This window comes from Mya arenaria, chromosome 7, assembly GCF_026914265.1.
Source record: "Mya arenaria isolate MELC-2E11 chromosome 7, ASM2691426v1".
NCBI lineage: Eukaryota > Metazoa > Mollusca > Bivalvia > Myida > Myidae > Mya > Mya arenaria.
In genome coordinates this window covers 2,156,100-2,182,083 of record NC_069128.1, presented here as the reverse complement: position 1 = coordinate 2,182,083, position 25,984 = coordinate 2,156,100, and the positions used below count along the sequence as shown (strand labels likewise).

At 37.6% G+C, this 25,984-nt stretch overlaps 1 protein-coding gene and 1 non-coding gene across 2 annotated transcripts; one reads left to right on the top strand and one right to left on the bottom strand.

Annotated features, from left to right (window-relative positions):
• Window positions 1-6,371: 6,371 nt before the first annotated feature.
• Window positions 6,372-6,444, bottom strand: Trnar-ccu (transfer RNA arginine (anticodon CCU)). The gene has a single exon. It is a non-coding gene; the product is annotated as a tRNA-Arg (tRNA).
• A 4,454-nt stretch (window positions 6,445-10,898) lies between these two features.
• Window positions 10,899-24,610, top strand: LOC128239863 (frizzled-2-like). Its single transcript, XM_052956311.1, has 2 exons — window positions 10,899-11,285; window positions 11,667-24,610. The coding sequence occupies exons 1-2, from the start codon at window positions 11,058-11,060 to the stop codon at window positions 13,194-13,196; spliced, it is 1,758 nt and encodes a 585-aa protein (XP_052812271.1). The 5' UTR covers window positions 10,899-11,057; the 3' UTR covers window positions 13,197-24,610.
• Window positions 24,611-25,984: the final 1,374 nt, after the last annotated feature.

The following is a 25,984-nucleotide window of genomic DNA, read 5'->3' as shown; positions in this document are numbered from 1 at the left end:
CACTCTTGGGGATGCCAGTGCACGAGTCGTGGAGGAGATGTATCAGCCCCACACTCTCGGAGATGCCAGTGCACAAGTCGTGGAGGAGATGTATCAGCCCACACTCTCGGAGATTCCAGTGCACGAGTCGTGGAGGAGATGTATCAGCCCCACACTCTTGGAGATTCCAGTGCACAAGTCGTGGAGGAGATGTATCAGCCCCACACTCTCGGAGATTCCAGTGCACGAGTCGTGGAGGAGATGTATCAGCCCCCACTCTCGGAGATGCCAGTGCACGAGTCGTGGAGGAGATGTTTCAGCCCCACACTCTCGGAGATGCCAGTGCACGAGTCGTGGAGGAGATGTATCAGCCCCACACTCTCGGAGATGCCAGTGCACGAGTCGTGGAGGAGATGTATCAGCCCCACACTCTCGGAGAAGCCAGTGCACGAGTCGTGGAGGAGATGTATCAGCCCCACACTCTCGGAGATTCCAGTGCACAAGTCGTGGAGGAGATGTATCAGCCCCACACTCTCGGAGATGCCAGTGCACGAGTCGTGGAGGAGATGTATCAGCCCACACTCTCGGAGATGCCAGTGCACGAGTCGTGGAGGAGATGTATCAGCCCACACTCTCGGAGATGCCAGTGCACAAGTCGTGGAGCAGATGTATCAGCCCCACACTCTCGGAGATTCCAGTGCACGAGTCGTGGAGGAGATGTATCAGCCCACACTCTCGGAGTTGCCAGTGCACGAGTCGTGGAGGAGATGTATCAGCCCACACTCTCGGAGATGCCAGTGCACAAGTCGTGGAGCAGATGTATCAGCCCCTCACTCTCGGAGATGCCAGTGCACGAGTCGTGGAGCAGATGTATCAGCCCCACACTCTCGGAGATGCCAGTGCACAAGTCGTGGAGGAGATGTATCAGCCCCACACTCTCGGAGATGCCAGTGCACGAGTCGTGGAGGAGATGTATCAGCCCCACACTCTCGGAGATGCCAGTGCACGAGTCGTGGAGGAGATGTATCAGTCCACACTCTCGGAGATGCCAGTGCACGAGTCGTGGAGGAGACGTATCAGTCCCACACTCTCGGAGATGCCAGTGCACGAGTCGTGGAGCAGATGTATCAGCCCACACTCTCGGAGATGCCAGTGCACGAGTCGTGGAGCAGATGTATCAGCCCACACTCTCGGAGATGCCTGTGCACGAGTCGTGGAGGAGATGTATCAACCCCACATTCTCGGAGATGCCAGTGCACAAGTCGTGGAGCAGATGTATCAGCCCCACACTCTCGGAGTAGCCAGTGCACGAGTCGTGGAGGAGATGTATCAGCCCACACTCTCGGAGATGCCAGTACACGAGTCGTGGAGCAGATGTATCAGCCCACACTCTCGGAGATGCCAGTGCACGAGTCGTGGAGGAGATGTATCAGCCCACACTCTCGGAGATGCCAGTGCACGAGTCGTGGAGCAGATGTATCAGCCCCACACTCTCGGAGATGCCAGTGCACGAGTCGTGGAGGAGATGTATCTGCCCCACACTCTCGGAGATGCCAGTGCACGAGTCGTGGAGCAGATGTATCAGCCCACACTCTCGGAGATTCCAGTGCACGAGTCGTGGAGGAGATGTATCAGCCCACACTCTCGGAGATGCCAGTGCACGAGTCGTGGAGCAGATGTATCAGCCCACACTCTCGGAGATGCCAGTGCACGAGTCGTGGAGGAGATGTATCAGCCCACACTCTCGGAGATGCCAGTGCACGAGTCGTGGAGGAGATGTATCAGCCCACACTCTCGGAGATGCCAGTGCACGAGTCGTGGAGGAGATGTATCAGCCCCACACTCTCGGAGATGCCAGTGCACGAGTCGTGGAGGAGATGTATCAGCCCACACTCTCGGAGATGCCAGTGCACGAGTCGTGGAGGAGATGTATCAGCCCCACACTCTCGGAGATGCCAGTGCACAAGTCGTGGAGCAGATGTATCAGCCCCACACTCTCGGAGATTCCAGTGCACAAGTCGTGGAGCAGATGTATCAGCCCCAGTCTCTCGGAGATTCCAGTGCACGAGTCGTGGAGGAGATGTATCAGCCCACACTCTCGGAGATTCCAGTGCACGAGTCGTGGAGGAGATGTATCAGCCCCACACTCTCGGAGATGCCAGTGCACAAGTCGTGGAGCAGATGTATCAGCCCCACACTCTCGGAGATTCCAGTGCACAATTCGTGGAGCAGATGTATCAGCCCCACACTCTCGGAGATTCCAGTGCACGAGTCGTGGAGGAGATGTATCAGCCCACACTCTCGGAGATTCCAGTGCACGAGTCGTGGAGGAGATGTATCAGCCCACACTCTCGGAGATTCCAGTGCACAAGTCGTGGAGGAGATGTATCAGCCCCACACTCTCGGAGATTCCAGTGCACGAGTCGTGGAGGAGATGTATTAGCCCCACACTCTCGGAGATGCCAGTGCACGAGTCGTGGAGGAGATGTATCAGCCCCACACTCTCGGAGATGCCAGTGCACGAGTCGTGGAGGAGATGTATCAGCCCCCACTCTCGGAGATGCCAGTGCACGAGTCGTGGAGCAGATGTATCAGCTCACACTCTCGGAGATTCCAGTGCACGAGTCGTGGTACAGATGTATCACATGTTTTGGCATGATGACAACAGCTGAAGCTCGGAATATAACATGGGGTGGCTTTCGCTAAGTACTGCTGAAAATCTGAAATGAATAATACTAAATAATTAAATATACTACAAAAAACACTTCTTTATTTTCTGCTTATGTCCAGCTTGTGTCATTTCTTATGCAAAGCTAGTGGCATTTCTTATGTCCAGTTATTGGCATTTTCTTTTGTCCAACTAGTCCTTTGCTTAAATCCAGCTAATGTCATTTCTTATATCCAGCTTGTGTCATTTCTTATGCAAAGCTAGTGGCATATCTTATGTCCTGCTAGTGGCATTTCTTTATGTCCACCTAGTGGCATTTCTTTATGTTCAGCTAGTGGCGTTTTTTTTATGTCCAGCCAATGGCATATTCCTAGTGGCATTTCTTTATTTCCACCTAGTGGCATTTCTTTCTGTCCACCTAGTGACATTTCTTTGTGTCCAGTTAGTGGCATTTCTTTGTGTCCAGTTAGTGGCATTTCTTTGTGTCCAGCTTGTGGCATTTATTATGTCAAGCTTGTGGCATTTCTTATGCAAAGCTAGTGGCATTTCTTATGCCCAGCTAGTGGCATATCTTATGTCCTGCTAGTGGCATTTCTTTGTGTCCAGGTTGTGGTATTTTTAATATCCAGCTAGCGGCATCCCTTGGTATCCAGCTAGTGGAATTTCTTTGTGTCCAGCTTGTGGCATTTCTTATGCAAAGCTAATGGCATTTCTTATACCCAGCTAGTGGCGTTTTCTTTTGTCCAACTAGTCCTTTATTTAAGTCCAGCTAGTGTCATTCCTTATGACCAGCTTGTGGCATTTCTTATGTCCAGCTAGTGGCATTTCTTATGTCCAGCTAGTGGCATATCTAATTTCCTGCTAGTGGCATTTCTTTATGTCCACCTAGTGGCATTTCTTTATATCCAGCTAGTGGCATTTTTATGTACATCCAGTGGCATATTCCTAGTGGCATTTCTTTATGTCCACATAGTGTCATTTCTTTATGTCCACCTAGTGGCATTTCTTTGTGTCCAACTTGTGGCATTTCTTTGTGCCCAGCTAGTGGCATTTCTTATTTCCAACTTGTGGCATTTCTTATGCAAAGTTAGTGGCATTTCTTATGGCCAGCTAGTGGCATATATTATGTCCTGCAAGGGGCATTTCTTTATGTCCACCTAGTGGAATTTCTTTGTGTCCAGCTAGTGGTATTTTAATGCCCAGCTAGCGGCATTCCTTTGTGTCCAGCTAGTGGCATTTCTTTGTATCCAGCTTGTGGCATTTCTTGTGCAAAGCTGATGGCATTTTTATACCCAGCTAGTGGCATATCTAATGTCCTGCTAGTGGCATTTCTTTATGTCCAACTAGTGGTATTTTTAACATCCAGCTAGCGGCATTTCTTTGTGTTCAGCTATTTACATTTCTTTGTGTCCAGCTAGAGGCATTTCTAATGTCCAGCTAGTGGCATTTCTAATGTCCAGTTAGTGGCATTTTATTTTGACCAGCTAGTGGCATTTCTTATATCAAGCTAGTGGCATTTCTCTTTGTCCTGCTAGCGGGATTTATTCATGTACTGCAAGTGGCATATTCCTATGTCATGATAGTGGCATTTCTTATGTCCTGCTAGTGGCATTTCTCTTTGTCCTGCTAGCGGGATTTATTCATGTACTGCAAGTGGCATATTCCTATGTCATGATAGTGGCATTTCTTATGTCCTGCTAGTGGCATTTCTTATGTCCTGCTAGTGGCATTTCCTCTGTCCAGCTAGTGGCATTTCTTATGTCCTGCTAGTGGCATTTCCTCTGTCCAGCTAGTGGCATTTCTTATGTCCTGCTAGTGGCATTTCTTTATGTCCAACTAGTGGCATTTATTATGTCCAGTAAGTGGCATATCTTATGTCCTTCTAGTGGCATTTCTTTGTGTTCAGCAAGTGGCATTTCTTATGTCCTGTTAGTGGCATTTCGTATGTCTAGCTTGTGGCATTTCTTATGTCCAGCTAGTGGCATATCGTAATGTTCTGCTAGTGGCATTGCTTATGCCCAGCTAGTGGCATATCGTAATGCCCTGCTAGTTGCATTTCTTTTTGACCAGCTACTGGCATTTCTTTATGTCCAGCTAGTGTAATTTCTAATGTCCAGCTAGTGGCATATCGTAATGTCCTGCTAGTGGCATAGTTTTTATGTCCCGCTAATTGCATTTCTTTATCCAGCTAGTAGTGTTTCTTATGCCAAACTATCGACATTTCTGATATCCAGGTTGTGGCATTTCTTATGTCCCGCTTGTGGCATTTTTTATGTCCAGCTTGTGGCATTTCTTATGTCCAGCTTGTGGCATTTCTTATGTCCAGCTAGTGGTATTTGTTATGTCCAGCTTGTGGCATTTATTATGTCCAGCTTGTGGCATTTCTTATGTCCAGCTAGTGGTATTTCTTATGTCCAGCTAGTGGCATTTCTTATATCCAGCTTGTGGCATTTCTTATATCCAGCTTGTGGCATTTCTTATATCCAGCTTGTGGCATTTCTTTATCCAGCTAGTGGTATTTCTTATGTCCAGCTTGTGGCATTTCTTATGTCCAGCTAGTGACATTTCTTATGTCCAGCTAGTGACATTTCTTATGTCCAGCTTGTGGCATTTCTTATGTCCAGCTTGTGGCATTTCTTTAAGTCCTGCTAGTCAGTAGAATGAGAAATATTCAGGATTTTTTGTTGCGTTTCTTGGGCATGTAGAGTCTGTGAGTTCCTGTTTGACACAGGATCTCTAGTTGTCTCCGCATATTATTTATCTTTCGAAATTGTATACGATGTACTTATTGTGATAAGCCTTCAGGAAGATAATATTCCCACTGTTTTCTGGATGTTTACAGCTCGCGGAACAAAACTAACAAACATTAACTGCTCCTAATTGGCGGCTTTGTTTGATCTTTGCAGGTATTCTTTTGATGTTGCCGCCTGTTTAAGACAATAATTTCGGGATGTTAGACATTTTATTGTGATCAGCTGTCAGTTATCGCGGTTTCTGAGAAAATTACCGCAGTTCATTTCAGGACCGAGGCTAAAACGCAAAAACAATACTTTTCGTACAAATTAGAATAATTAGAGTCTTTGAATGCTTACTTTGTAAAACCTTAGAAAACGTACATGTTAGATGAAAAAGTATGTTATAAACGTGTGATATGTTTAATTAACTGACATGAATGAGGGTGAAAAAATCCCCTCTCCCAATATACAGCTTCAGGGTGTACCAGAATCCTGCGTAACACTAATTATTGAGAACAAATTTTGCGTTTCTGTGCTCTGGTTTCTGTACCATGCTCTACAGTGTCAAGAACCCCCTAAAAAGAAGCTAGATTTTGCAATCGAAACAGGGGAGGGGGAGAGGTCAGTCTCAGTCATAAATTTGCAATATTTTACGATTTTATCGAATGGAAATGCGGCCTGGAACAATATAGCTTATTTTAAAGTGAAATAAATATTCTTGAAAATTCCTTAAATTTTATTAAATTAGTTAACAGCATTATTTGTGTTCATTGAGCTCAATGCACTATTCATTTAGTAATTAGTAAACAGCGTTATTTGTGTTCATTGAGCTCAATGCACTATTCACTTAGTAGAAATAGATAAGTGCATATACGTTTTAACATTGAAATTTTTCAACTATCATCAATTTTTGTGAGACATTTAACAAACTTTACCGAAAAAATACATCTCTGTTGATGAAGTAAAGAATTAAATCAAATCGAAAACAGAACCACCGGCGGGACTCGAACCCGCAATCCCCGGCTTAGGAGGCCGGTGCCTTATCCATTGGGCCACGGTGGCGCATGGTCTGCACCGTCGTTTAACAATTATTTATAGCTAAACTATATTTAGATCGCTGTTGCTATGCGACCTTAACGACATTTGGCGCGTAAGTCTAAAAATTGATATATTCAGTACAATAAGCTATTTTAAACGTCTCTTTATAAAATCTAATATAATCATAGCAATTAAATACGTTTTAATACCAAATTATTTTTTGACTATGATAAAATAATGTAGACGAATTCAATTATAAAACACTTCGATCTTTTGTTGGTTAAAAAATATCATTTAATCTGTCAACGATTCCAAATATATATGAGGACCGTGAACTAATGTAATCAGTGGCGTAGTTCAATTATGCTGTGGGGGAGGGGGTTCGGGGGCATGCCCCCTCGGTAAATTGCAATCAGGTGCATTCTGGGCGTTCTGTGGTGCTTTATTTAGTACTGGAATACGAACAGTTTTAGGATCATGTAGTAAAGTAGGCATACTGCAACTTTGACTGTTTTTTGTCAGAATCATGTGGATTCAGCCGGGTCACGACTCGCGTATACATAGGCAGCTACGCGCCTGGTAATAATGCATCGAATTCTGCCCTTTTCAGTAGTCTACGAACCGAATACTGCCTTTTTAAAATAATAAAAGATTTTAAGAGCCGAATACCACCTTTTACGAACTGAATACTGTGAGTCTAAATAGTTATAAAATGTTTTAGACTTTTAATTTGATTGCAACAGATACGTTATGTCTGCATTATACTTCATGTTAATGTTTAAAAGAACATAGTTTTATGTATCTAATACAGATTTGATCAAAACAAACGATTTCCTTGTTTTTCATAATATATTTGTTTGTTTAATTATAAATATAAACTGAAATAACAAACTGGCATACAACAACAGATACGTTACATTTTACACATCTTGTAAAGCGTTTTGTTAGCTTCAGATTGTTATGTAAATCGCAATGACTATAGACTTAGTCTTACAGTTTTGCGTATAACAACGCTTTTAACATGCTTCATGGTGATATAACCAATAAAAATTTGAGGCAATTATAAATGTGTTAATAAAATTCGAGCCGTACATGAACAAAAGACAACATATTTTTTTATTTTCATTATTTATTTACATTGACAACGTTTTTATTTGCTAACAATGAATTTAAACTAACATTTTCAAGAGTTTGACATGCCTTATTTCCTTATATGAAAATGTTCATAAAACTTCATATGTCATGTAACGTATCTGTCGGTCCTTTCAGCTGGTCTTGCTACCATTGCTAAAACACAGTAATTTACAGTAGATTAACTAAAATATTTTTCAAAGGTGCCCTTCAAATATTAGTCTTTAACACGAAACATGAAAAAATGTTATTTAAAGACATGTCATACTGGACCAAAAACCCATGTCGTTTTGGACCTGTATATGGAGAATGAACGTATTATTAAAGAACTGCGCATGAATAAAAGCTTAAAAGGTATGCCTTCTTCAAGAGGCTACGAACTGAATACTAACCTGCGATACTCAATATACTACGAACCTTTTCAAGGCTCTAAGAAGTTAAAACTGCATTTTTTTTCAAGAGTCTCGGAACCGCATACTGCATTTTTCTAAATGTATCTGTACCCGTGATAGCATACCACCACCCTCCTGAATACCGGCTATCATCCATTAACAATTCTCATTAAATACTGCGTACCAAAAGTGTGTTTCAGTTTCTAGACTCGTCGCTGAATAAAAATAACGACAATAACTACAACAATTAAAACTGAGACATTCATTACAGCCCCGGCCTCCCTACACCGCACGGGACTGGTCAATATAATGAATTATTTGATTGGAATGCATAGGGCAAGGGGGTGGGGTTGCGGGTGAGTCATGATGTGTACACTTTGAATGCAAACTATACATGTGATATCCAAGCGAACATTTAACCGACATTTAGTTCGCGCCACTACACACTTTATTTTCGTTCTCTCTAGCTGGCATCATGGCATTATCTGTGCTGTTTACATTTTATATATGTGACCCGCTGCCCTTTCAGTTTGGTACTCAGTCTGATTGTGCTTATTGTCGAAGTAATGATTCACAAGCGGATCCGGGGGGGCACCCGGCGTCCCCCTTCCATAAACTCGTCTAAGTTAACCTCTTATTTCAATATAGGATAAAAAAAGTAATATAAACGCCCCAAATGTACCATTTCTGACTATAAACTGTTAAAATTTTCTTGAGGGAGTAGCCCCTAACCCCCTGCCAACACTTCAAACCAAACAAATTACGGTTCAGGCTGAGGAGGGGGCGCAAATCGAAAGGTTACGCCCCTAAGTTACGCCCGCTCTAAAATCGAATGCTGGAACCGTCCCTGTGATTTAGTGAAGCACAAATACACAATCAAATAACAAGTATACTTTATTAAAAAACGAAAATAACAACATAATTTAATATAATAATGTTCTAGATTGAGTGTTTTGCCTCGACTAAGTTGATCATGATCTATCCACCAAATGACGACAATAACTAATTACATGCAGTCGCGGAAACTTGATACTCTTTTGCACCTCGATGAACCTTATATCGTACTACAGCTTTCAAAAAGCGCATTGTGTCCATTTAAAATATTTTCTTTCAGGGGCCGCTGATTGCTTAACGATAAAGCATATCCGATGTCTTAAATTGCTATAGGAAAGAATGAGGCATCAGAGTTTTTATGATATTCGAATTATCGCGATATCTTCCACGGTAGGACACAACTAAGTGTTATGGATAAAGAATTCCCACAAGTTTTAAAATAGTTTGTAAATCTATAAACATGCCTCCAAATGTTATCGAATTGTACTTTTGATGGTGGGAAGTCTGTCTGTCTGTCTACCTGCCTGCCTGCCTGACCGTCTGACCGTCAGCCCGCCCGTCCGTCCGTGCGTCTGTCTGTCTGTCCGCGCGCCCACCGGCCAGTCAGCCCGCCAGTCCGTCCAACCGCTAGTCAGCCCGTCCAAACGCCCGCCCGCTCTATACCGTCCGCTCGTTCAGATTTTAGCTGTCTTATTAACAAAGGTATGTACGTGGATCTGGTCCAAATCTGGCATAAAACGTCTACAAAGATAAGATTCTTTTAACTTCTGGAAAAGCAGACAGAATGATCGTGTTTTTTTCAAGAATTGGTGAAAAATCACACGCACGTACGTCTTCGGCGATGCCATCTGGAATCACTTGAATAGAGTTTGAACTGAATTATCCTTTTTTATAGTAACCTCATAACTTTCAGGCCGACGATGTCTAAATACAAAAAAGTTGCCATAAATGTAATCTAACGGACGTTATCGATGGAATTTTTTTCCAGTTTAACTTTTCGAAGCTCCTTTCTCATAGACTTAATTTCTTTTTTAACATAAGCAGATCTATATACATATATGTAAGAAAATAATACTAAATGCACACGCCATTAGATATGTTTCCTGGCACTATATCATCCAAAGGGTCCGTAATATTGGATATAGGTTTCAACAAATGATGATGAATGAATGAATGAATGAATGCATGAATGAATGAATGAATGAATGAATGAATGAATGAATGGATGGATGGATGGATGGATGGATGGATGGATGGATGGATGGATGGATGGATGAAAGAATGGATGGATGGATGGATGGATGGATGAATGAATGAATGAATGAATGAATGAATGAATGAATGAATGAATGAATGAATGAATGAATGAATGAATGAATGAATGAATGAATTAATTAACGAACGAACGAACGAACGAATTAACGAACGAACGGACGGACGGACTGACGGACGGACGGACGGACGGACGAACGAACGAACGAACGAACGAAGCAAGCGAACGAACGCACAAGCGGATCCAGGGGGTTGTACCCCCCCCCCCCCAAATCGTCCAAGTTTACTTTTGATTCCAATACATTAGAAAAAAAGTAATTAAAATCGCCCCATGTGCACCATTTCGGACTAGATATTGGGGGGGGGGGGAAGTTCAGCCAAACCCCTCAGCGGTTTCGGATATGAGGGAGGGGTGCAAGCCAAAAGCTAACGTCCCTAAGTAAAGCTCCCTTTAACGTAGATGTCTGGACCGCCCCTGGAACGAACGGACGATTAATTTATCAATCTAACAAACTTTTTATTCACTTCATTATATTGATATTGCCACAGAACTATGTGTGGACACATGTGATACTGTCTTAAAATGGCCAAATAATGTTTATAAATACCAATGAAAACTTAATAAATAAATATTTTAATTTATTCTGTCTGCCAAAATAAAAGTTTGTGGTGGGAGTAAAATATATCAGCTACAATGATAATTGATTTGTAAAGACCAATCATTGCCGAGTAATAATTTTGCTAGCGGTTGTTTCTTCTACCCCACGATATGTGATATCACAGGCAACGAAGCAAAGAATACTTGCGGGGATCTAGAAACTGTCTGTGTTTGAATAGAGAAGAACAAAGGCAGCCATCTTGCAAACTGGAATCGATGAAAATATGTGATCGTAAATTTCAAAGTGGATTATTTCATTATAAATTGCACATTAATGTATAAACTTGTGGAATTAGAACTAAGATAACCCACTCGAATAGATGACATTGAAGTTTTAATTGATTTTAGTCATGGCGTGCCAAAAATCGCTCGTTTTTAGTGTGACATGTTTCGTGTTGTGTACTTTTCTGGGTTGTGCTTCTGGTGCTGGTTACACAAAAGTTGTGAACGGCGATATTATCGAGCCCCATGACCAATGTGAGCCCATAAATATCCCCTTGTGTAAGGACATCCAGTATAACCAGACGATTATGCCAAATCTTCTCACCCATACGAAACAAGAAGATGCAGGAATGGAGGTAATTAAGTAGTCTAATTGACAATTAAATTGATTTCTACTCAATTAAGCAGGTTTAGTTTTTATTTGATATGATATTGGTTGTAATATTCGATCAAACATTTTGAATGACATTTCAAATTTTAATATATTTAAAACTTCCAGGAGTATTCATGAGACATTTTAATTTACTGCAACTCCTGTCCTAAAATGCTTTAAATTGATGCTTGAGATATTGTTGAAAGATGGCATAAAAACCTCATGGCGGATGAAACACTTGGTCATTCTGATTCCATTTTATAACAGTCATTAATCAGTTTGTTTATGCAGTTCTGTGAATCTGTGCTTATTAATTAATCAATCAGTAGTTTTCTCTATATATACGCACCTCTTCTTATTTCAGGTTCACCAATTTTACCCGCTGGTTAAAGTACAATGCAGCAAGCAGCTGAAATTCTTCTTATGTACCATGTATGTGCCGGTGTGCACCGTTCTTCCTGAGGCGATACCTCCGTGTCGAAGCCTCTGTGTTGAAGCCCGGACAGGTTGCGAGACGTTGATGAACAAATTTGGTTTTGAGTGGCCATCTAGTCTTGACTGTGATAAGTTTCCAGTGAATGGATTGTGCGTAGGTGAAAATACCACAGATCCTCAAATTACGACCACGAAAACACCAACACGCACACGTTGGCCCACAGGCGGTGGTGGTGGCGGCGGGGGCAATAATGGAGGAGGTGGAAGTGGTGGTGGAACTTTCACAATCAATCCAAACTACCGCAATGAGCTACTGGAGTGTCCCTTGCAACAGAGCGTACATGACTATGATTATAAAGTGCGCATAGGCGACATAGTTATACCCGATTGTGGAGCACCTTGCAAAGATATGTTCTTCAGCGAAGATAAGCGTGACTTTGCCAGACTGTGGATTGGCATATGGTCCTTTATATGCCTCGCATCCACCATGTTCACAGTCTTGACCTTCTTGATCGACATGCAGAGGTTTCGCTACCCAGAAAGGCCCATTATCTTTCTGTCGGGTTGTTATTTCATGGTTGCGCTGGCCTATGTTATAGGCTTTTTTCTGAAGGACGATTATGCATGCAGTGTGTTCACGCACAAAGACCAACACCACAATGTAATTCGGCAAACAGAACCACTGATTACTCAAGGAACGAAGAAAGAGTGGTGCACAATACTTTTCATGTTGCTTTACTTTTTCAGCATGGCATCTTCCATCTGGTGGGTCATATTGACCTTGACCTGGTTCTTGGCTGCGGGCATGAAATGGGGGCATGAGCCAATAGAAGCAAACTCCCAATACTTCCATTTAGCTGCATGGGCTGTGCCAGCTATTAAAACAATCGCTATTCTTGCCATGGGCCAAATTGACGGTGATGTATTGAGTGGCGTTTGTTATGTTGGAATCTCGGACGTTGATGCTCTACGCGGATTTCTCATTGCCCCACTGGTTGTGTATCTGATCATTGGAACATCTTTCCTTCTCGCTGGTTTCGTGTCTCTTTTTAAGATTCGCACAATCATGAAATCAGATGGTACAAAGACGGATAAGCTTGAAAAACTCATGGTCCGCATTGGGATCTTTTCTGTACTGTACACCGTGCCAGCTACTATAGTAATTGCGTGTTATTTCTATGAACAATCATCACGCGAGGCTTGGATGACCACATGGTGGCTTAGTCGTTGTAACGAATGGTTGAAGGAAACTGGCAGTGAATACCTGTGCCAGATTATGGACAACAAGCAACTTAAGCCGGACTTTAATGTTTTCATGATCAAATACTTAATGTCTGTAATTGTTGGTATTACATCTGGCGTGTGGATTTGGACTGGAAAGACGCTAAACTCTTGGCAGGGTTTTTACGGAAGACTGTGCGGAACGCGTACTCCTCGAGATCATGAAGCTGTGGTCTGAATGTTATCTTGAGTCAAATTTGGTGATTAATATACATGTGTATCATCTGAGTGAAACAAAGATATATATGTTTTATATTTTGAATAGCTAATTGCCATAGTGTCACTTCGGATCTTAAGAAGTGCTTGCATGAAGAGGCTTCAGCATCAGTTAAAAGTGAGTTGGGAAAGAAGTCACTTAGTGTTCAGGACATGTTGTGGTTTGAATTGCGCAATTATGTGCTAAAATCATAAGAAGTGTTTCGATGGTGCTGTGAAATATTGATATTAGTATAGTCTGTAGAAAGTCGTCATTGAATGATGAAGGGCTTACTATGTCGTACCCAACAGTCAAACAGGAAAATCTGTGGTTTTAAATATAATATTTCAGCCGATTACAAGTGAAACAAAGTGTAACTTTATTCTCCCCTCTGAAAAAGACAAGTACTTGTTGCCAGATGACTCTGGCCCTCTGAATGAGACAAGTACTAGTCACCAGAAAATGTGCCCTAATCATCAGAAATACAGAGTAGCTGAGCCTGTCTTGAAAACTGAAAATACCTTCTGTCAAGCTAGAAATTGTTCATTGTCACACTGTGCACTGTGGGGCTTTGATCGGAGATTTGAATTGTCTACCTATTTCAAGAACTTAGTCAACAGTTGAACATTTATCTTAGTAGTACAATGTAGACATACATTATGAGGACATGTTCTTGAACATGTAGTTTTAGACTTTGTTTTAATAATATGCTTTCATCAAGTGTTGCTTTCAAAGAAATAGTGCCAGTGATTTGAACGTTTTTGTCGTACGTCATCGCAATATAAGCGAACATACTGTACAATGTACAATGTAGTACAGTGATTGAGTATTTAATTTTATGATTCGTATTGAGATGTTCTGTTGCCTTTCATGATTATAAAATGTTTTTTTGAGCCTAATTGATCAGCAATATACCATATTTAAGGTCCCAACTTCTTGAAATTTCTTAGCTTTGAAACAGTTTTTAAATAGGTTATTTCAATTAGCTAAAATATGGGGGTAAATTATTGTTTTGATTATTATAAAGACAATCACTATTTAAAGTCTAAAATCATCAAGAAGTAAATATGACACATATTGTTATAAAAATAAAAATAGTGAGCTTAGTTTAATCCTGTTCTTTATAAGGAATTTAAGAAGTTCGAGAATTTGGGTTAAGTCTTTTAACGGGGTCTGAAACACAAGAGTCTTGGGGCCTAGTTTTCAAGTCAAATTAGGATTAGATATTGAATGAAGGCACTAACCCTTGGTTTGTTTAAAAATTTGATTTCTCTTTTTCTCATAGAAGGCAGACATTAACAGTAACTTCAAAATGTTTTGAAGTATTAGTTCATGTAAGGTACATGTGTATATTGCTAATTAATTAGTGTTTAACTTCAAAAGATTTAAACTTATCATGTTTGTGTGCAGATTACAAGTACATGTATAATGCTGTTTGTGAAAAATTGACTCATACTGAAGTTTTATTAGTTACTCTGTGATTTTCAAGTAATTTCACTCTTACATTTTACTAATAGGAATATTTCCTAAACGGGGTCTATTTTTTATTTTTTTAATACAATTTTGACTCTATATAAGACTGTAAATGGCTAAATTTTTAATTTATCTAAAATTATTTTTGTGGCATCGCAGTGGAAGTGGTCCATTGACTATAGGTTAAGTCATTTCTTTTGTTAAATCAATATTTGGTTGAAAATGAGTTTGAGGATAAAATAGGCTGGCATAGTATGTTCTATATTCCATTGTGTCCATATCTTTTTTCATCTTATTTTCTTCAGACAGTGAGTTAGAGAGTGATTTGTTACAGTTAAATAGGTTATATGCTCGCTGAATGGTTACAGATAGGACAGAAAAGTTTCTGTTTTTTAATTATTTATAATTTATTTATGTGTAATGATAAAAATGACAATTAGGTTGTGAAAATGTACATGTTTCATACTATTGTTTTTTCAATTTATTTAAAGAGTTGTGACTGTATTATTTATTAATTAAACAACGGTCATTTCATTGTATGGTTAAAAATGATTCAGGTTTAAAAAAACAATTAGTATTTTTTGTTTATTTTTTTTGTTTCATTTAAGATTGTTGCTTTGAATTTGGCCTTTTTAAAAAATTCATATTATGGTTAACACGATATATATGGACAACTTCAATTTAACCCCTCCAAAAAAATACTCTGATACAATTCTGAATAACATGTGTACAGCTTTGTAACAGCTGATTAAACTATAAATTTCAAGAAATAACTTAAACCTGGAACTGAACACAGCACAGATTCTCAAGATTACATTATGACTAAGTTTCCTTTGAAGGTTGGATGTAGGAGCATCTGTTTGTAAGCATACGATGGAAGGTAATAGGGGAGGGTTTTTGTACGCAATTCTGTGAAGCACATCATTTTCAGCATTGCACAAGAGAAACCATAAAACTACACAATTGCAGTGTCTGTTTTTGCTATAATTTTAGGAAGCAAGAATTTCTCTGAGCTTCCCTGGGGGAAAATTGCCATTTACACATGAATAATTACAAATGAGCTGGTTAAAGTAGCAGACAGTGAATTTGAAAAACAGCAGTCCTAGAAATAACACATTGCGATGAACATGCCTGAATTCTAACACTTCTGCTTAGCATTGCAAACATTCAACAAGTCCTTCTAATTAAAATTCAGAATTTGAATTTGAGTAATTCCAGAAAGCATTTAATTTGTGCAGCGGTTTGTGCATATTGCCACCACTGAAATAGGAATGTATAAATTGTCATGTTGTTAGCATTAAGGTCGTAGTAGTGTATTATTTTGTCTGTAAGAGAGTACACACATGTACATATTAAGTATTTTGATTTGGACCGTACAGTATGAATATTATACTGAGATTTTGTCAACACAAACACATCTAAAAACATCACAGTACTGACTTCAAGTTAATTGAAAAATTTAGTATGGTCAAGTAACTAACTGAAGTTACTAGCAGAGTTATCTAATTGTACACTTAACTGCCCACATTTAACAAAAATAATTCCCGAACATTAAGACGCCAGATTGAGAGTTTGTAGGCAAAAAACATCAAGAATATAGTACATGCTCACTGATGATGGCTCGTGATGAATTTCTTGGTGAGATATATTGACTTCCATATGTCTGCCTGAACCTGTAAAACTATAGCTTCCACAGCTGTGGAATTGTCGACAAGTGAATGAGCGAAATCTCAGAACAGGGATTGAGGAAAAGGTTTTCGGTTCTGTTTTTACAGCTATGTTAGACATTTTTTAGTGTAATCCTTGTTTTATGACTTGTATGATTCAGTGCATGACTTTTATACATGCTTTAGATGATGTTAATTTCTTCCAGTTCCTGCTCCTAGTCAGACTGACTTTGACTTGAAGAAACAGTTTTTTGTAAGGAGTATAACTATCATACTCTGGTATTGAAGAGTAAATACATATTGAAACTTAATTTGATTGTAACCTATGCATCAGGAAGTTCGAAAGTATATTTCTCCCTTAAAATGGACAGAAACATGCAAAATTAATCTTTGGAAACACAGAAACATCAATGTTTTGAATGAAGCCCTGTCTGTGTACTTTTTAAGAATTTAAGATCAACAAGCCTGAATTCTAACATATATATTTCTAAGAAGTTGTTACAAGCTTTGCTATATATAAATTCTTAAGTTTAAACAAGCCTGGGTGAATTTTTTACCGCCTCTGCTGTTTCGTAGAATTAAAATGTTTGGATTAGCTAAGACCTTACATTGTAGATATAAGATGTGAACCACCAATGGCTGGGTGACCAGAAAACCCCATTGACCAATGGCTACTAACATTTTAAAAGTTTTGAACAAAGCAATGTTTAATCAGGTTTTTCAGGAAAATTGCTACAAACTGACATATTGATCTGAATGAATTAACAGATTTTGGCTACTTTTAATTTCTAAGGGGCCAGCTAGGAACCCTGAATGGAAAATAACAGATCTGGACTGATGATTCACAAAACTGACCATTTCTGAGTTGATTATAGCACATTTGTGTTTTTTTTCTGTTACTAAATCCAGTGAGTAATGTTATGGTTTGGGATTAGGAATGGAGAATAGAAGCCTAAATCAATATTCTCCAGCCAAGATAGAAGCTGGCATTGTCTGAATTACCAATATCCTGTTCCAAGACCAGAAAAAAAAAGTCTGAAGCTAGATACAGTGTTGTTTGCAGTCCTGGCAACAAGCTATGTTTTTCATTTAAATTCACAATGGTACACTCATGTTTTTGTGCGATGCATGTCTGAGTAGTTTATGCAAATTTGAAAATGCTAATTATGTCCTTCGTAAATTACGACTTGATTTTTGTAAGAGTTACAATGTACATTTGCTATTCAACTGTAGAAGCATTTAGGAGTTTTTGTACGCTCATCTGTTTGGTTCAAAGAAAAACAATCCGGGTATTTGCAAAAACTTTAACATTGACCATAACACTTAAAAGGTTCAAGATATTCATATGAAACTTGGTAAACATGTTGCCAGAGGTAATATGCACACAATTACAACAAGGCCCGTCACTCTAGCTTCAAGTTGTTGAAACATGCCCCTTGTTTGATTGAGAAAAACAACAGAGAAGTGTTTGTGTTCTAGCCTTGTTGCTTTTATTCAGAAAACTGCTACGGTTACAGTAGTTGAAATTAGCACAAGCCCGCAAGCCCTGCACTGGCAAAATGTCTTCCAGGCTTGCTCACATTCTGAATTTTATATAGCAGGGCTTGTTCATAAATATGATTCCATGCAATAGTATAAGAATTCGGGCTTGTTCATCCAAAATTCTAATTTCGATGACTGCGGTTAAAGTTCTTATATTTTCCATGATGACATAGCTGTATTAACTATGTATCTTCTATTTTTTTAGCAATATTGTAACAGTCATCATTTTATATGGAAATCAAGCTGATATGATATTTATTCCTTTATTCACAATAAATAATACAGAAGAACTATAGATTATATTTCACAGATTTGATTAATAATAGCTATCCTAGGCTGTGTATAATGTGTTATCATCAGTAAACGATCATGAAACTCCCTCTATAACAATAATATTGATATATTGATTGCGAATAGAAATAACTTAACCTATGAATCACTTAAGACCATTCAATATCAGGGAATTTTCATTCTAGACTTGAGGAGTGTGCAAAGCCATTTTCTTCAAAAAACAACTTGTAGTTTTCAAAGATTTCTGATTATTCTGCAGTGTTTTCTCCCACTTTTCTGTAAATGGAGGGAAGGTCATAAGAATGGTAAAATTTAAGCTTCAACATGTCTCAATTCTTGAATTTACACAAGTTTTATTTCAAATATAGAAACATAGCAAAGCCTGCTTAAAGCTCCTGAGTTTGAAGAATTAAATAGCCTAAGATTGAATTGAAAGTTTAAAACATATTTGTACTAGCTTTTAAGTAGAAAAAGTATTTGTAGCTGGAGTTTTTCACTGTACTGATGCAGTGGATCTGGTACATAGTTCTCATGTAAGATCCTCCATTTCATGGTTCATGCTTTTTATGCTTTTTGGAAGGAAAAAACAACATTGATATACTTCTTTAAAAAAAGGTTGTCTTTATTTTAGAGTTTAGACATTAAATATCTCTTCATCAAGATATTTGTTGCCATGGTATACATTACAGAAGGGCACTTTTGTTCTATTTTATGCTAAGGCATGGTTATCTTCTGAAAGTTGATACTATCAGATAGTGTTAATTATGGTAATTTGCATAAATTAGCATTTATTGTAAACTTCAAAGGAAAAAGTAAGATAGCCTATAATTTGAATGAAGTTAAAGTTTTTTAGGTGAACTTGTTGGGTTATTAAACTTGATGCATAATATTATTAGTCATATTTCATCATTAAGCATAAAATCCTTCCTCTACACTGTTCGCAAATAAATTATATGACACACTTGTAAACAAATTAAAAATTAATTTCAGAAAAGATGGTAGCTTGTCACTTTGTTTACAACATTTTAGTATAAAGCCCAGTTAGCACATCAAAGTTTTATTTGTCAAATTCTTCATTATACTTTCAAATTTATGTTAACTATGCTTTTGCCCTGGCTAGCTTATGACTGTGTCTTTGTGTTTATATAAAATGTCAACATTGAAAATGCTAATTGTTGCTAGAATTTATACAAGATCGTTTGTCATTTCGTATAAAGTTCTTGTCAAGATGAAAAATACCATAAATTAGAATACTCCATTAATTTTAAGTACTTTTCATCACTAAAAACATTGTGGCTGACTTGTTAATGATGAAAACTGCTCCTTTTAATGGGCATTAAGTAATCACCAGATCAAAATGTCATGTTGGGTTTAAGAACAAGAGGATGTCCCAACCCCCCCTCGCCCCCTTGCCATACGCCCCCAAACAACCCCCTTCCCTTCCCCATTTGGTACCCCCCTCTCCCTAATGCACCTAATACCCCATCATTTTCTACCCAAATCCAGCAAATTAGATATTTTTTTAACATTTAACTATTTTTAGAGTCTGCATACAAAATAATGAAACATACCACCTACCTGAGTAACTCCTTAAAACCCCCTTGAATACTGCATACCAAACCTGGGAGTTACAGCCTCAAATATCTAAGGCAATTAATAGATAAGAAAGGTAATGTTAAATACTAGTTAATAATGCATTTATTTAAGTGTTTTTAAGCCTTAACTTCAGTAAAGGTATTTCTTTCGTCATGACTATTTGACAGTTGACACAAATGGTATTCTTGTAAAAATCTTGACTGGGGAAATTTAAAAACTGGAATGTCAAGATGAGAGAAACATAAAAACCAGGCCAAGAATGTTAAAAGGTTTTGCTGTTGTATCACAGATACAAATTAATTAACTTTTCAAGATGTTCTTAGGAGATGTAACAGTGTTTTTCATTTTGTTTTATCATTTATGGCTAAGCAGGTTTGGCAAATTAAATAAGTTTCATATTTTATTGTCTATAAAAAATAGTGCGCTTATGATATAGCCTTGATCTGTTGGGAAGAATTGATAAAAAAGCAGCCATGTTAACATGTACAAAAAATAACTTTATATGTAAATCTTCTGCTTTGCATGCATAACAGGAAATATCATACAGTGTTTTAAATGCACATAAGCTAATCATTGTAATAAATCACAGCAAGTGATTTATCATGTGCTGATCAATTATAAATATTTTCGAATGGTGAACTGGTACATCATTTCTTGCAATAAAATGCCATTGAATAATGTGAAAAGGTTAAAAGTTGAAATGAGTGGGCTCATTTGATTGGATAAAAGACTGTGTATGATATACATATGAGGTAAAATCATAATAAACATCATGTACATGTTTACATATATATGTGTTTGCATGTGGTGATGACTTGACATGAAATAGAACTCAAATGTACAACATTTACAGGCGCATAGCTAGGGCTAATTTGGGATTACGCCCATCGATGAAGGACAGCATATTAGCCCTTCCACCCCCTACCCCTTTTCTTTTTTCATTTCAAATTCAGGGTTTTTGGTATAATAAAAGTTTGACCTGTCAAAATTTCCTTACGCAAGGGCATATTTTCATACAGTCAGCTACGCGCATGATTTAAGATGTGTGTTATACCAGTATATTTTCCATATTTTCAATGAGTGCTGTAAGAAATTTAAGTTATTCAGCTAATTCAATGGGACAGCCTCCGCTTAGACAAAGCATATCAAATATAAATTTCATTATAATAAAGCTATGCTAATTTTAGCCTGGGGATGAGTGAGCATGGATTATATATTTTCGTGCTACCAGGACATGTATGTCAAGCCAGGCACATTTTCACTAAATAATGCAAGAAGTTGAAATTAGTTTTCCTAGTTTGACAGACAGTAGAGCTGGGAACATCTGACATTTGATCAATAGTCCAGTAATATGACCCCAAAATCCCTGTGAATGGTGTAAAACCAGTGGCTAAGGGGAATTTTGAAATTGGTCATTCATTGGTGAACATGTACTCTTGTGGTCTCGAATACTTGCTTTGTAATGTGGTGTGTATTTTGTTTGTGGGTATTTGAACTTTTAAACTACTGAAGCAAAAACTGTGCACTGCAATTTATGGGTAGTTGGAGGAACTCCACCTTATGTTAATAGAAGAAAACAAATCGGTTCTAACTGACAATATATTACTAAAGCATTTAAAACAGTTTAGCTTATAACACTCATTTTACTGCATATTTAAAATGCAGTTAATTTTTATTTGCAATACTTATGAGGTAAATCTGGTTTAATTACGTATTCTATAATTTTATATTGTGCCATAATGTTGATGTACATTTGTGGTACTGAAACCTAAATGTCTTTTTAAAGCAATTAATCATAATGACCCGGTTAGTTTAAGTTGACTTGCACTTGGTATGATGAATATTATGCAGCATACAAAAAACTGTGTCTGTCATTAAACACATTACAACAAAGAAATTACCTTCAAATGTTGAAAGACAAACGGTGAGTTATGAATTATGTGATGTCACTTTTCCTGGTTCAAAACATTTTTTTTCATTTAATTTATTTTTGAACGTCGGTGATTGTAAGTGTATAGGAATATCATCCAGCCTACAAGTATACTAATGGCCAAAAGTCGTGTCCGGTATGGGTTTCATTTGTGCCTTGCAAATCCTCAATGCCAATTTTCAACACATCACTGTACCGGCAGTTCTGGCATAAATTCCAAAATTCTTTTTTCATTGAATGCAAATTAATGTCCTCTTTTCATCGATACCAAATTTATGAGTGTGCGATATAAAACAAAACAGATATTGTAGTTTTTGTAGACCGGACAAGACTTTTGGCTATAAGTATATAAAGTGAAATTTCTCAGATCTATGAGTTTTCAACTGAAATGCACCAATAACATGTACACACACATACGCATTCACACAGTGTACCTACACATACATGTACACATAGTGTTTCACAACTGTCTATCTTCTCTTTTAATACACAATTGTTTCATTAGTTCACTTTTATTTTGCTGACAAAACTTACTCTATGCTGTATATTTATTTTGAAAAAAATCTTGAGATTGTTTTTTCATGTACACATTCTGGTCTTAATATTATTAAGTCTGATCCTATTTTTAGTTTGTATGAAGTGTTAAATCATTTAATATATTGTGAAGACTTGCATCATATCGGTTATCCTGTCAGTTGAATGTGTAACTGTATTAACTATTTATGAATATTCAAAGATTTGATGCAGTTTGCTTTTCACACAATGGCTGCTTTTAGTGTTGTAGAAATCTTTGAAGTCAAAGACTGAGATGTCATTTGATAATGTATATTTTAATTCTGTATATTTGAGTGTATATATTTTATAATGATACAATACCTTGCATGTATGTAGGGTTTCAAGTTTTGAACTATGTCACAGTATTTTTTCTGTGTTTTGTGTAGTGCAAGTGTTTTTTGAGAGCTTAGCGCACGACCGTTGTAAAACCTTCAATTACTTTATTCAGTTAGAACCATCATGCTATAAGCCCGTGTTAAGTGTATCTGGGCATTTTCGAAGTAGTTTTATAGAACGGAATTAAGTATAAAAGATGTATCCTTGCAAACTGTGTAGGGCATTCAGACAATTGGAGAATATATAATGAATTTTATAATGACTGTCTCTGTTAGTAGATTATAAGGCTACCTAAAATATCTTCATTACTGTGAATTTGATTTATATTTCAGAATAAATAAGAGCAAAGTATATTTTATGTACGTGTAGATGAACAAATAATATTGAAAGTAAAGTTTATTTAACACAAAATGTGCTATCATATTGAAAAATAAATAAAACTATTATTATACACAGATTATCAAGATTCTAATACATGTATAATTCAAAGTTTTTTTAATACAAGCTCAAGTAGCATTATATTATAGTTACATGTAGAACTTCAATGGTCTTAAGGGTACTGAAAATGAATGATATATTTTTCTGTTTATCACCACTTTGATGTACAATACTGTGTACTGACATAGCTGGTAGTATCGGTCAGCGATGGGATTTTTATATGAATAATATATAAATATATGTATGTGTTATATAATATACATACTTTTTTATATAATTCTATACAGGACAATTGTTATGTATGTAATTATTATGTAATTATGTATATATAATCCCCACCCCTGTCTGATGCTGCCACCCATGGTGCTAGGTACATTACAAGCAAGCATGCTAGAATTATTAATTTTATTAATTGGGAAAGCAGGAACTTTCATCTTTTTGATATCAGTTTTATTATTAAACATTGTTGACATACTTTGGATGCTGTTTTATTTTCTTAACATTTTACATTTGTGCTTTTATGGCATTTTTAAAGAATTTTTCTGAGACTAGTTGGAAATCATGTTCAGAATGTTCAAACCTGTTTGAATATGCGATTGTAATAACATTCAGGATTGATTCTGAACAAAGGATTGTGAGCTATTAATTTCAGACTTAAAATATCATACAGTTGTAGAGTTGTGTTTTTTGGCTGAACATTTTTTATTAAAAATAGAAGTACCCTGAAATGGAAATAAACAGATTTAGAAACAATTTTGTTTGGGGCTCAACCCTGCTTCGACCCCTAATCCCTCTTACTCTGACAAAATCTACAGGATCTGGATTTTTTTCTTTTATCATTCTTTTCTGTGTGCTACAGAGTATGTTTCCAAGGTTGTATGAGAATTCCTATACTTTATTGTATAATCTTTTCATGTTCTAAAACTTGTGATAACAAGTTGATAATATGTTAAATGCTTATGTAAAATAGCAGATTTAATATACTCAATCGCAGTTTTAAATGTAAAATTGATGTTTTATCTTTGTAATATTCCAGTATGTAGATGCTTTAGTTCAGTTTTATTCTGTTTGTCAGAGGTGTAGACAATGTCTGCCAATTTTTCGAGATACTTGCGTCTCTTGCAAAAACAATTTAGCTGTGAGAAAATGTAGAAATGCCGATGGGGTTTGGTTTTATCTTTTAACTGTTGCTATAGTTACCAATTTTTACCTCATTTTATAGAAAACAGATTTCGCGTGCCCCATGTTGTGAATACGCAATGCTGCAATTGAAATAGTTAAGATATATTAGTTCTGTGTCAGAAGTTAACACTTTTAACTGTGTTGTGTTTTTAGTTTTATGGGTCTGCCAAATTTAAGAGGCTACTTGTAGTTTTTGTGGTAATCATTTTCATTTTGCATTCTCGTGCACTTGTTCATTTTTCTCAGCAAAAAAACCAACTTATTTTTGTTATGTTATTTCTTATTTTTGTACACCAGTCATTCTTGGCAAGTAATTGGTATTTTACTTGCTTTTGTAAAACGTTTGTTCGACTTGTATAAAATAACAAAAGATGTCCAGTACCGATGTTCCTTGTCAATCACTCTCCCTTGTAAATGCGGACATAAAGATCCCAATGATCATCATTACTTGCTTGTCATAAAAAGAACTGTTGATCAAATCTAGGTTTGCTGGTGTCCGTCTGGCATCGGCGTCTTGCAGAAACTGGATCACCGTTAAACTGTCCATGACTAAAATCGTTCAAGACTCTACATGTATATATATAAAAAAACGTTTAAGATTCCATACATAAAAAACGTTCAAGATTCCATAAGTTATGACGTTCAAGATTCACATAAACTTGAGTGCAGATGCTAACAATGACAGTATGCAAAAATCTTAAAAAAGGCGTATAACTCTTGACACTTTTATTACTGATGGGTTATTGCTCATTCATTGAGAAAAAAAAACGGACGAACGTGCATAGGTTTTCTTTGATTTTGATAGTGTAGGGAACGGAGTCCTTTCTTATCTGAGGAGCATCCCAGAATGCAATCGTTACGTAAGATTGCCAAATCTTAAATTTCATAATTGATAAAGAAATAAATACGTGATAATGGTACGTTGCGCAGTAAATGCCATGCCGGTATGAAGTAGTGTCAAAAATGACGTCCGTAAATGAGATGTAACTGCAATCCTCTTCATTTGAACTGAATTGAATATATATATTCAAATTTCAGAACTGTGTTTTCAGTTACGCTTAAGAGTTCCTGGTATTGTCCAATTCCTTTCATTGCATACGTCGCCACAGAATACCAACCAGTGTTCAGAGTACATATTATCATGGGGGAATTGCATAGGAGCGCCCTTCAATGTTATACAAATGTCAGCCTTGTGGCTAGTGGTGACTCGATATACTGCCCCCCCCCCCCCCCCCAAGTCACAAAAACAAAACCGCAACTTTTCGCTCAAGGAAGAGTGAGCTCAATAAAAGCGTTATATAAACGGACATGGTATTGACCGGTTATAATAGCATTGTTTAACGAAATATTCGCAATGGTTAAACAAATATCTAGTAAGGTCAAAACCCATGTACATAACTATTGTGCAAGCAACTATGTCTTCTGATCCACGCCATGAACGACGACCCAGCGACGAGCGTATTAAAAAACATGTTTGGCTACAATATTAAAGTAACACTTAAAAGACAGTTAATTAATACTTAATACTTGTTATATTACATATTTAAAGAACCAAATTTGTCTACGTTGGCCGAAACTTTGATAAGTACTGCCAGGCCAATAGCAGCATGATGCCATACCTATTACCTCGAGGGAAGTACTACATGTTGTACTACACAAATATTCGCCAAATTTGATGGTATATAATGAAGTCCCAAATGCGGAATCCATGGCCTTATGTTTTCGCTTTCCTACTAAAACCTTTCCCAATATTAATATTC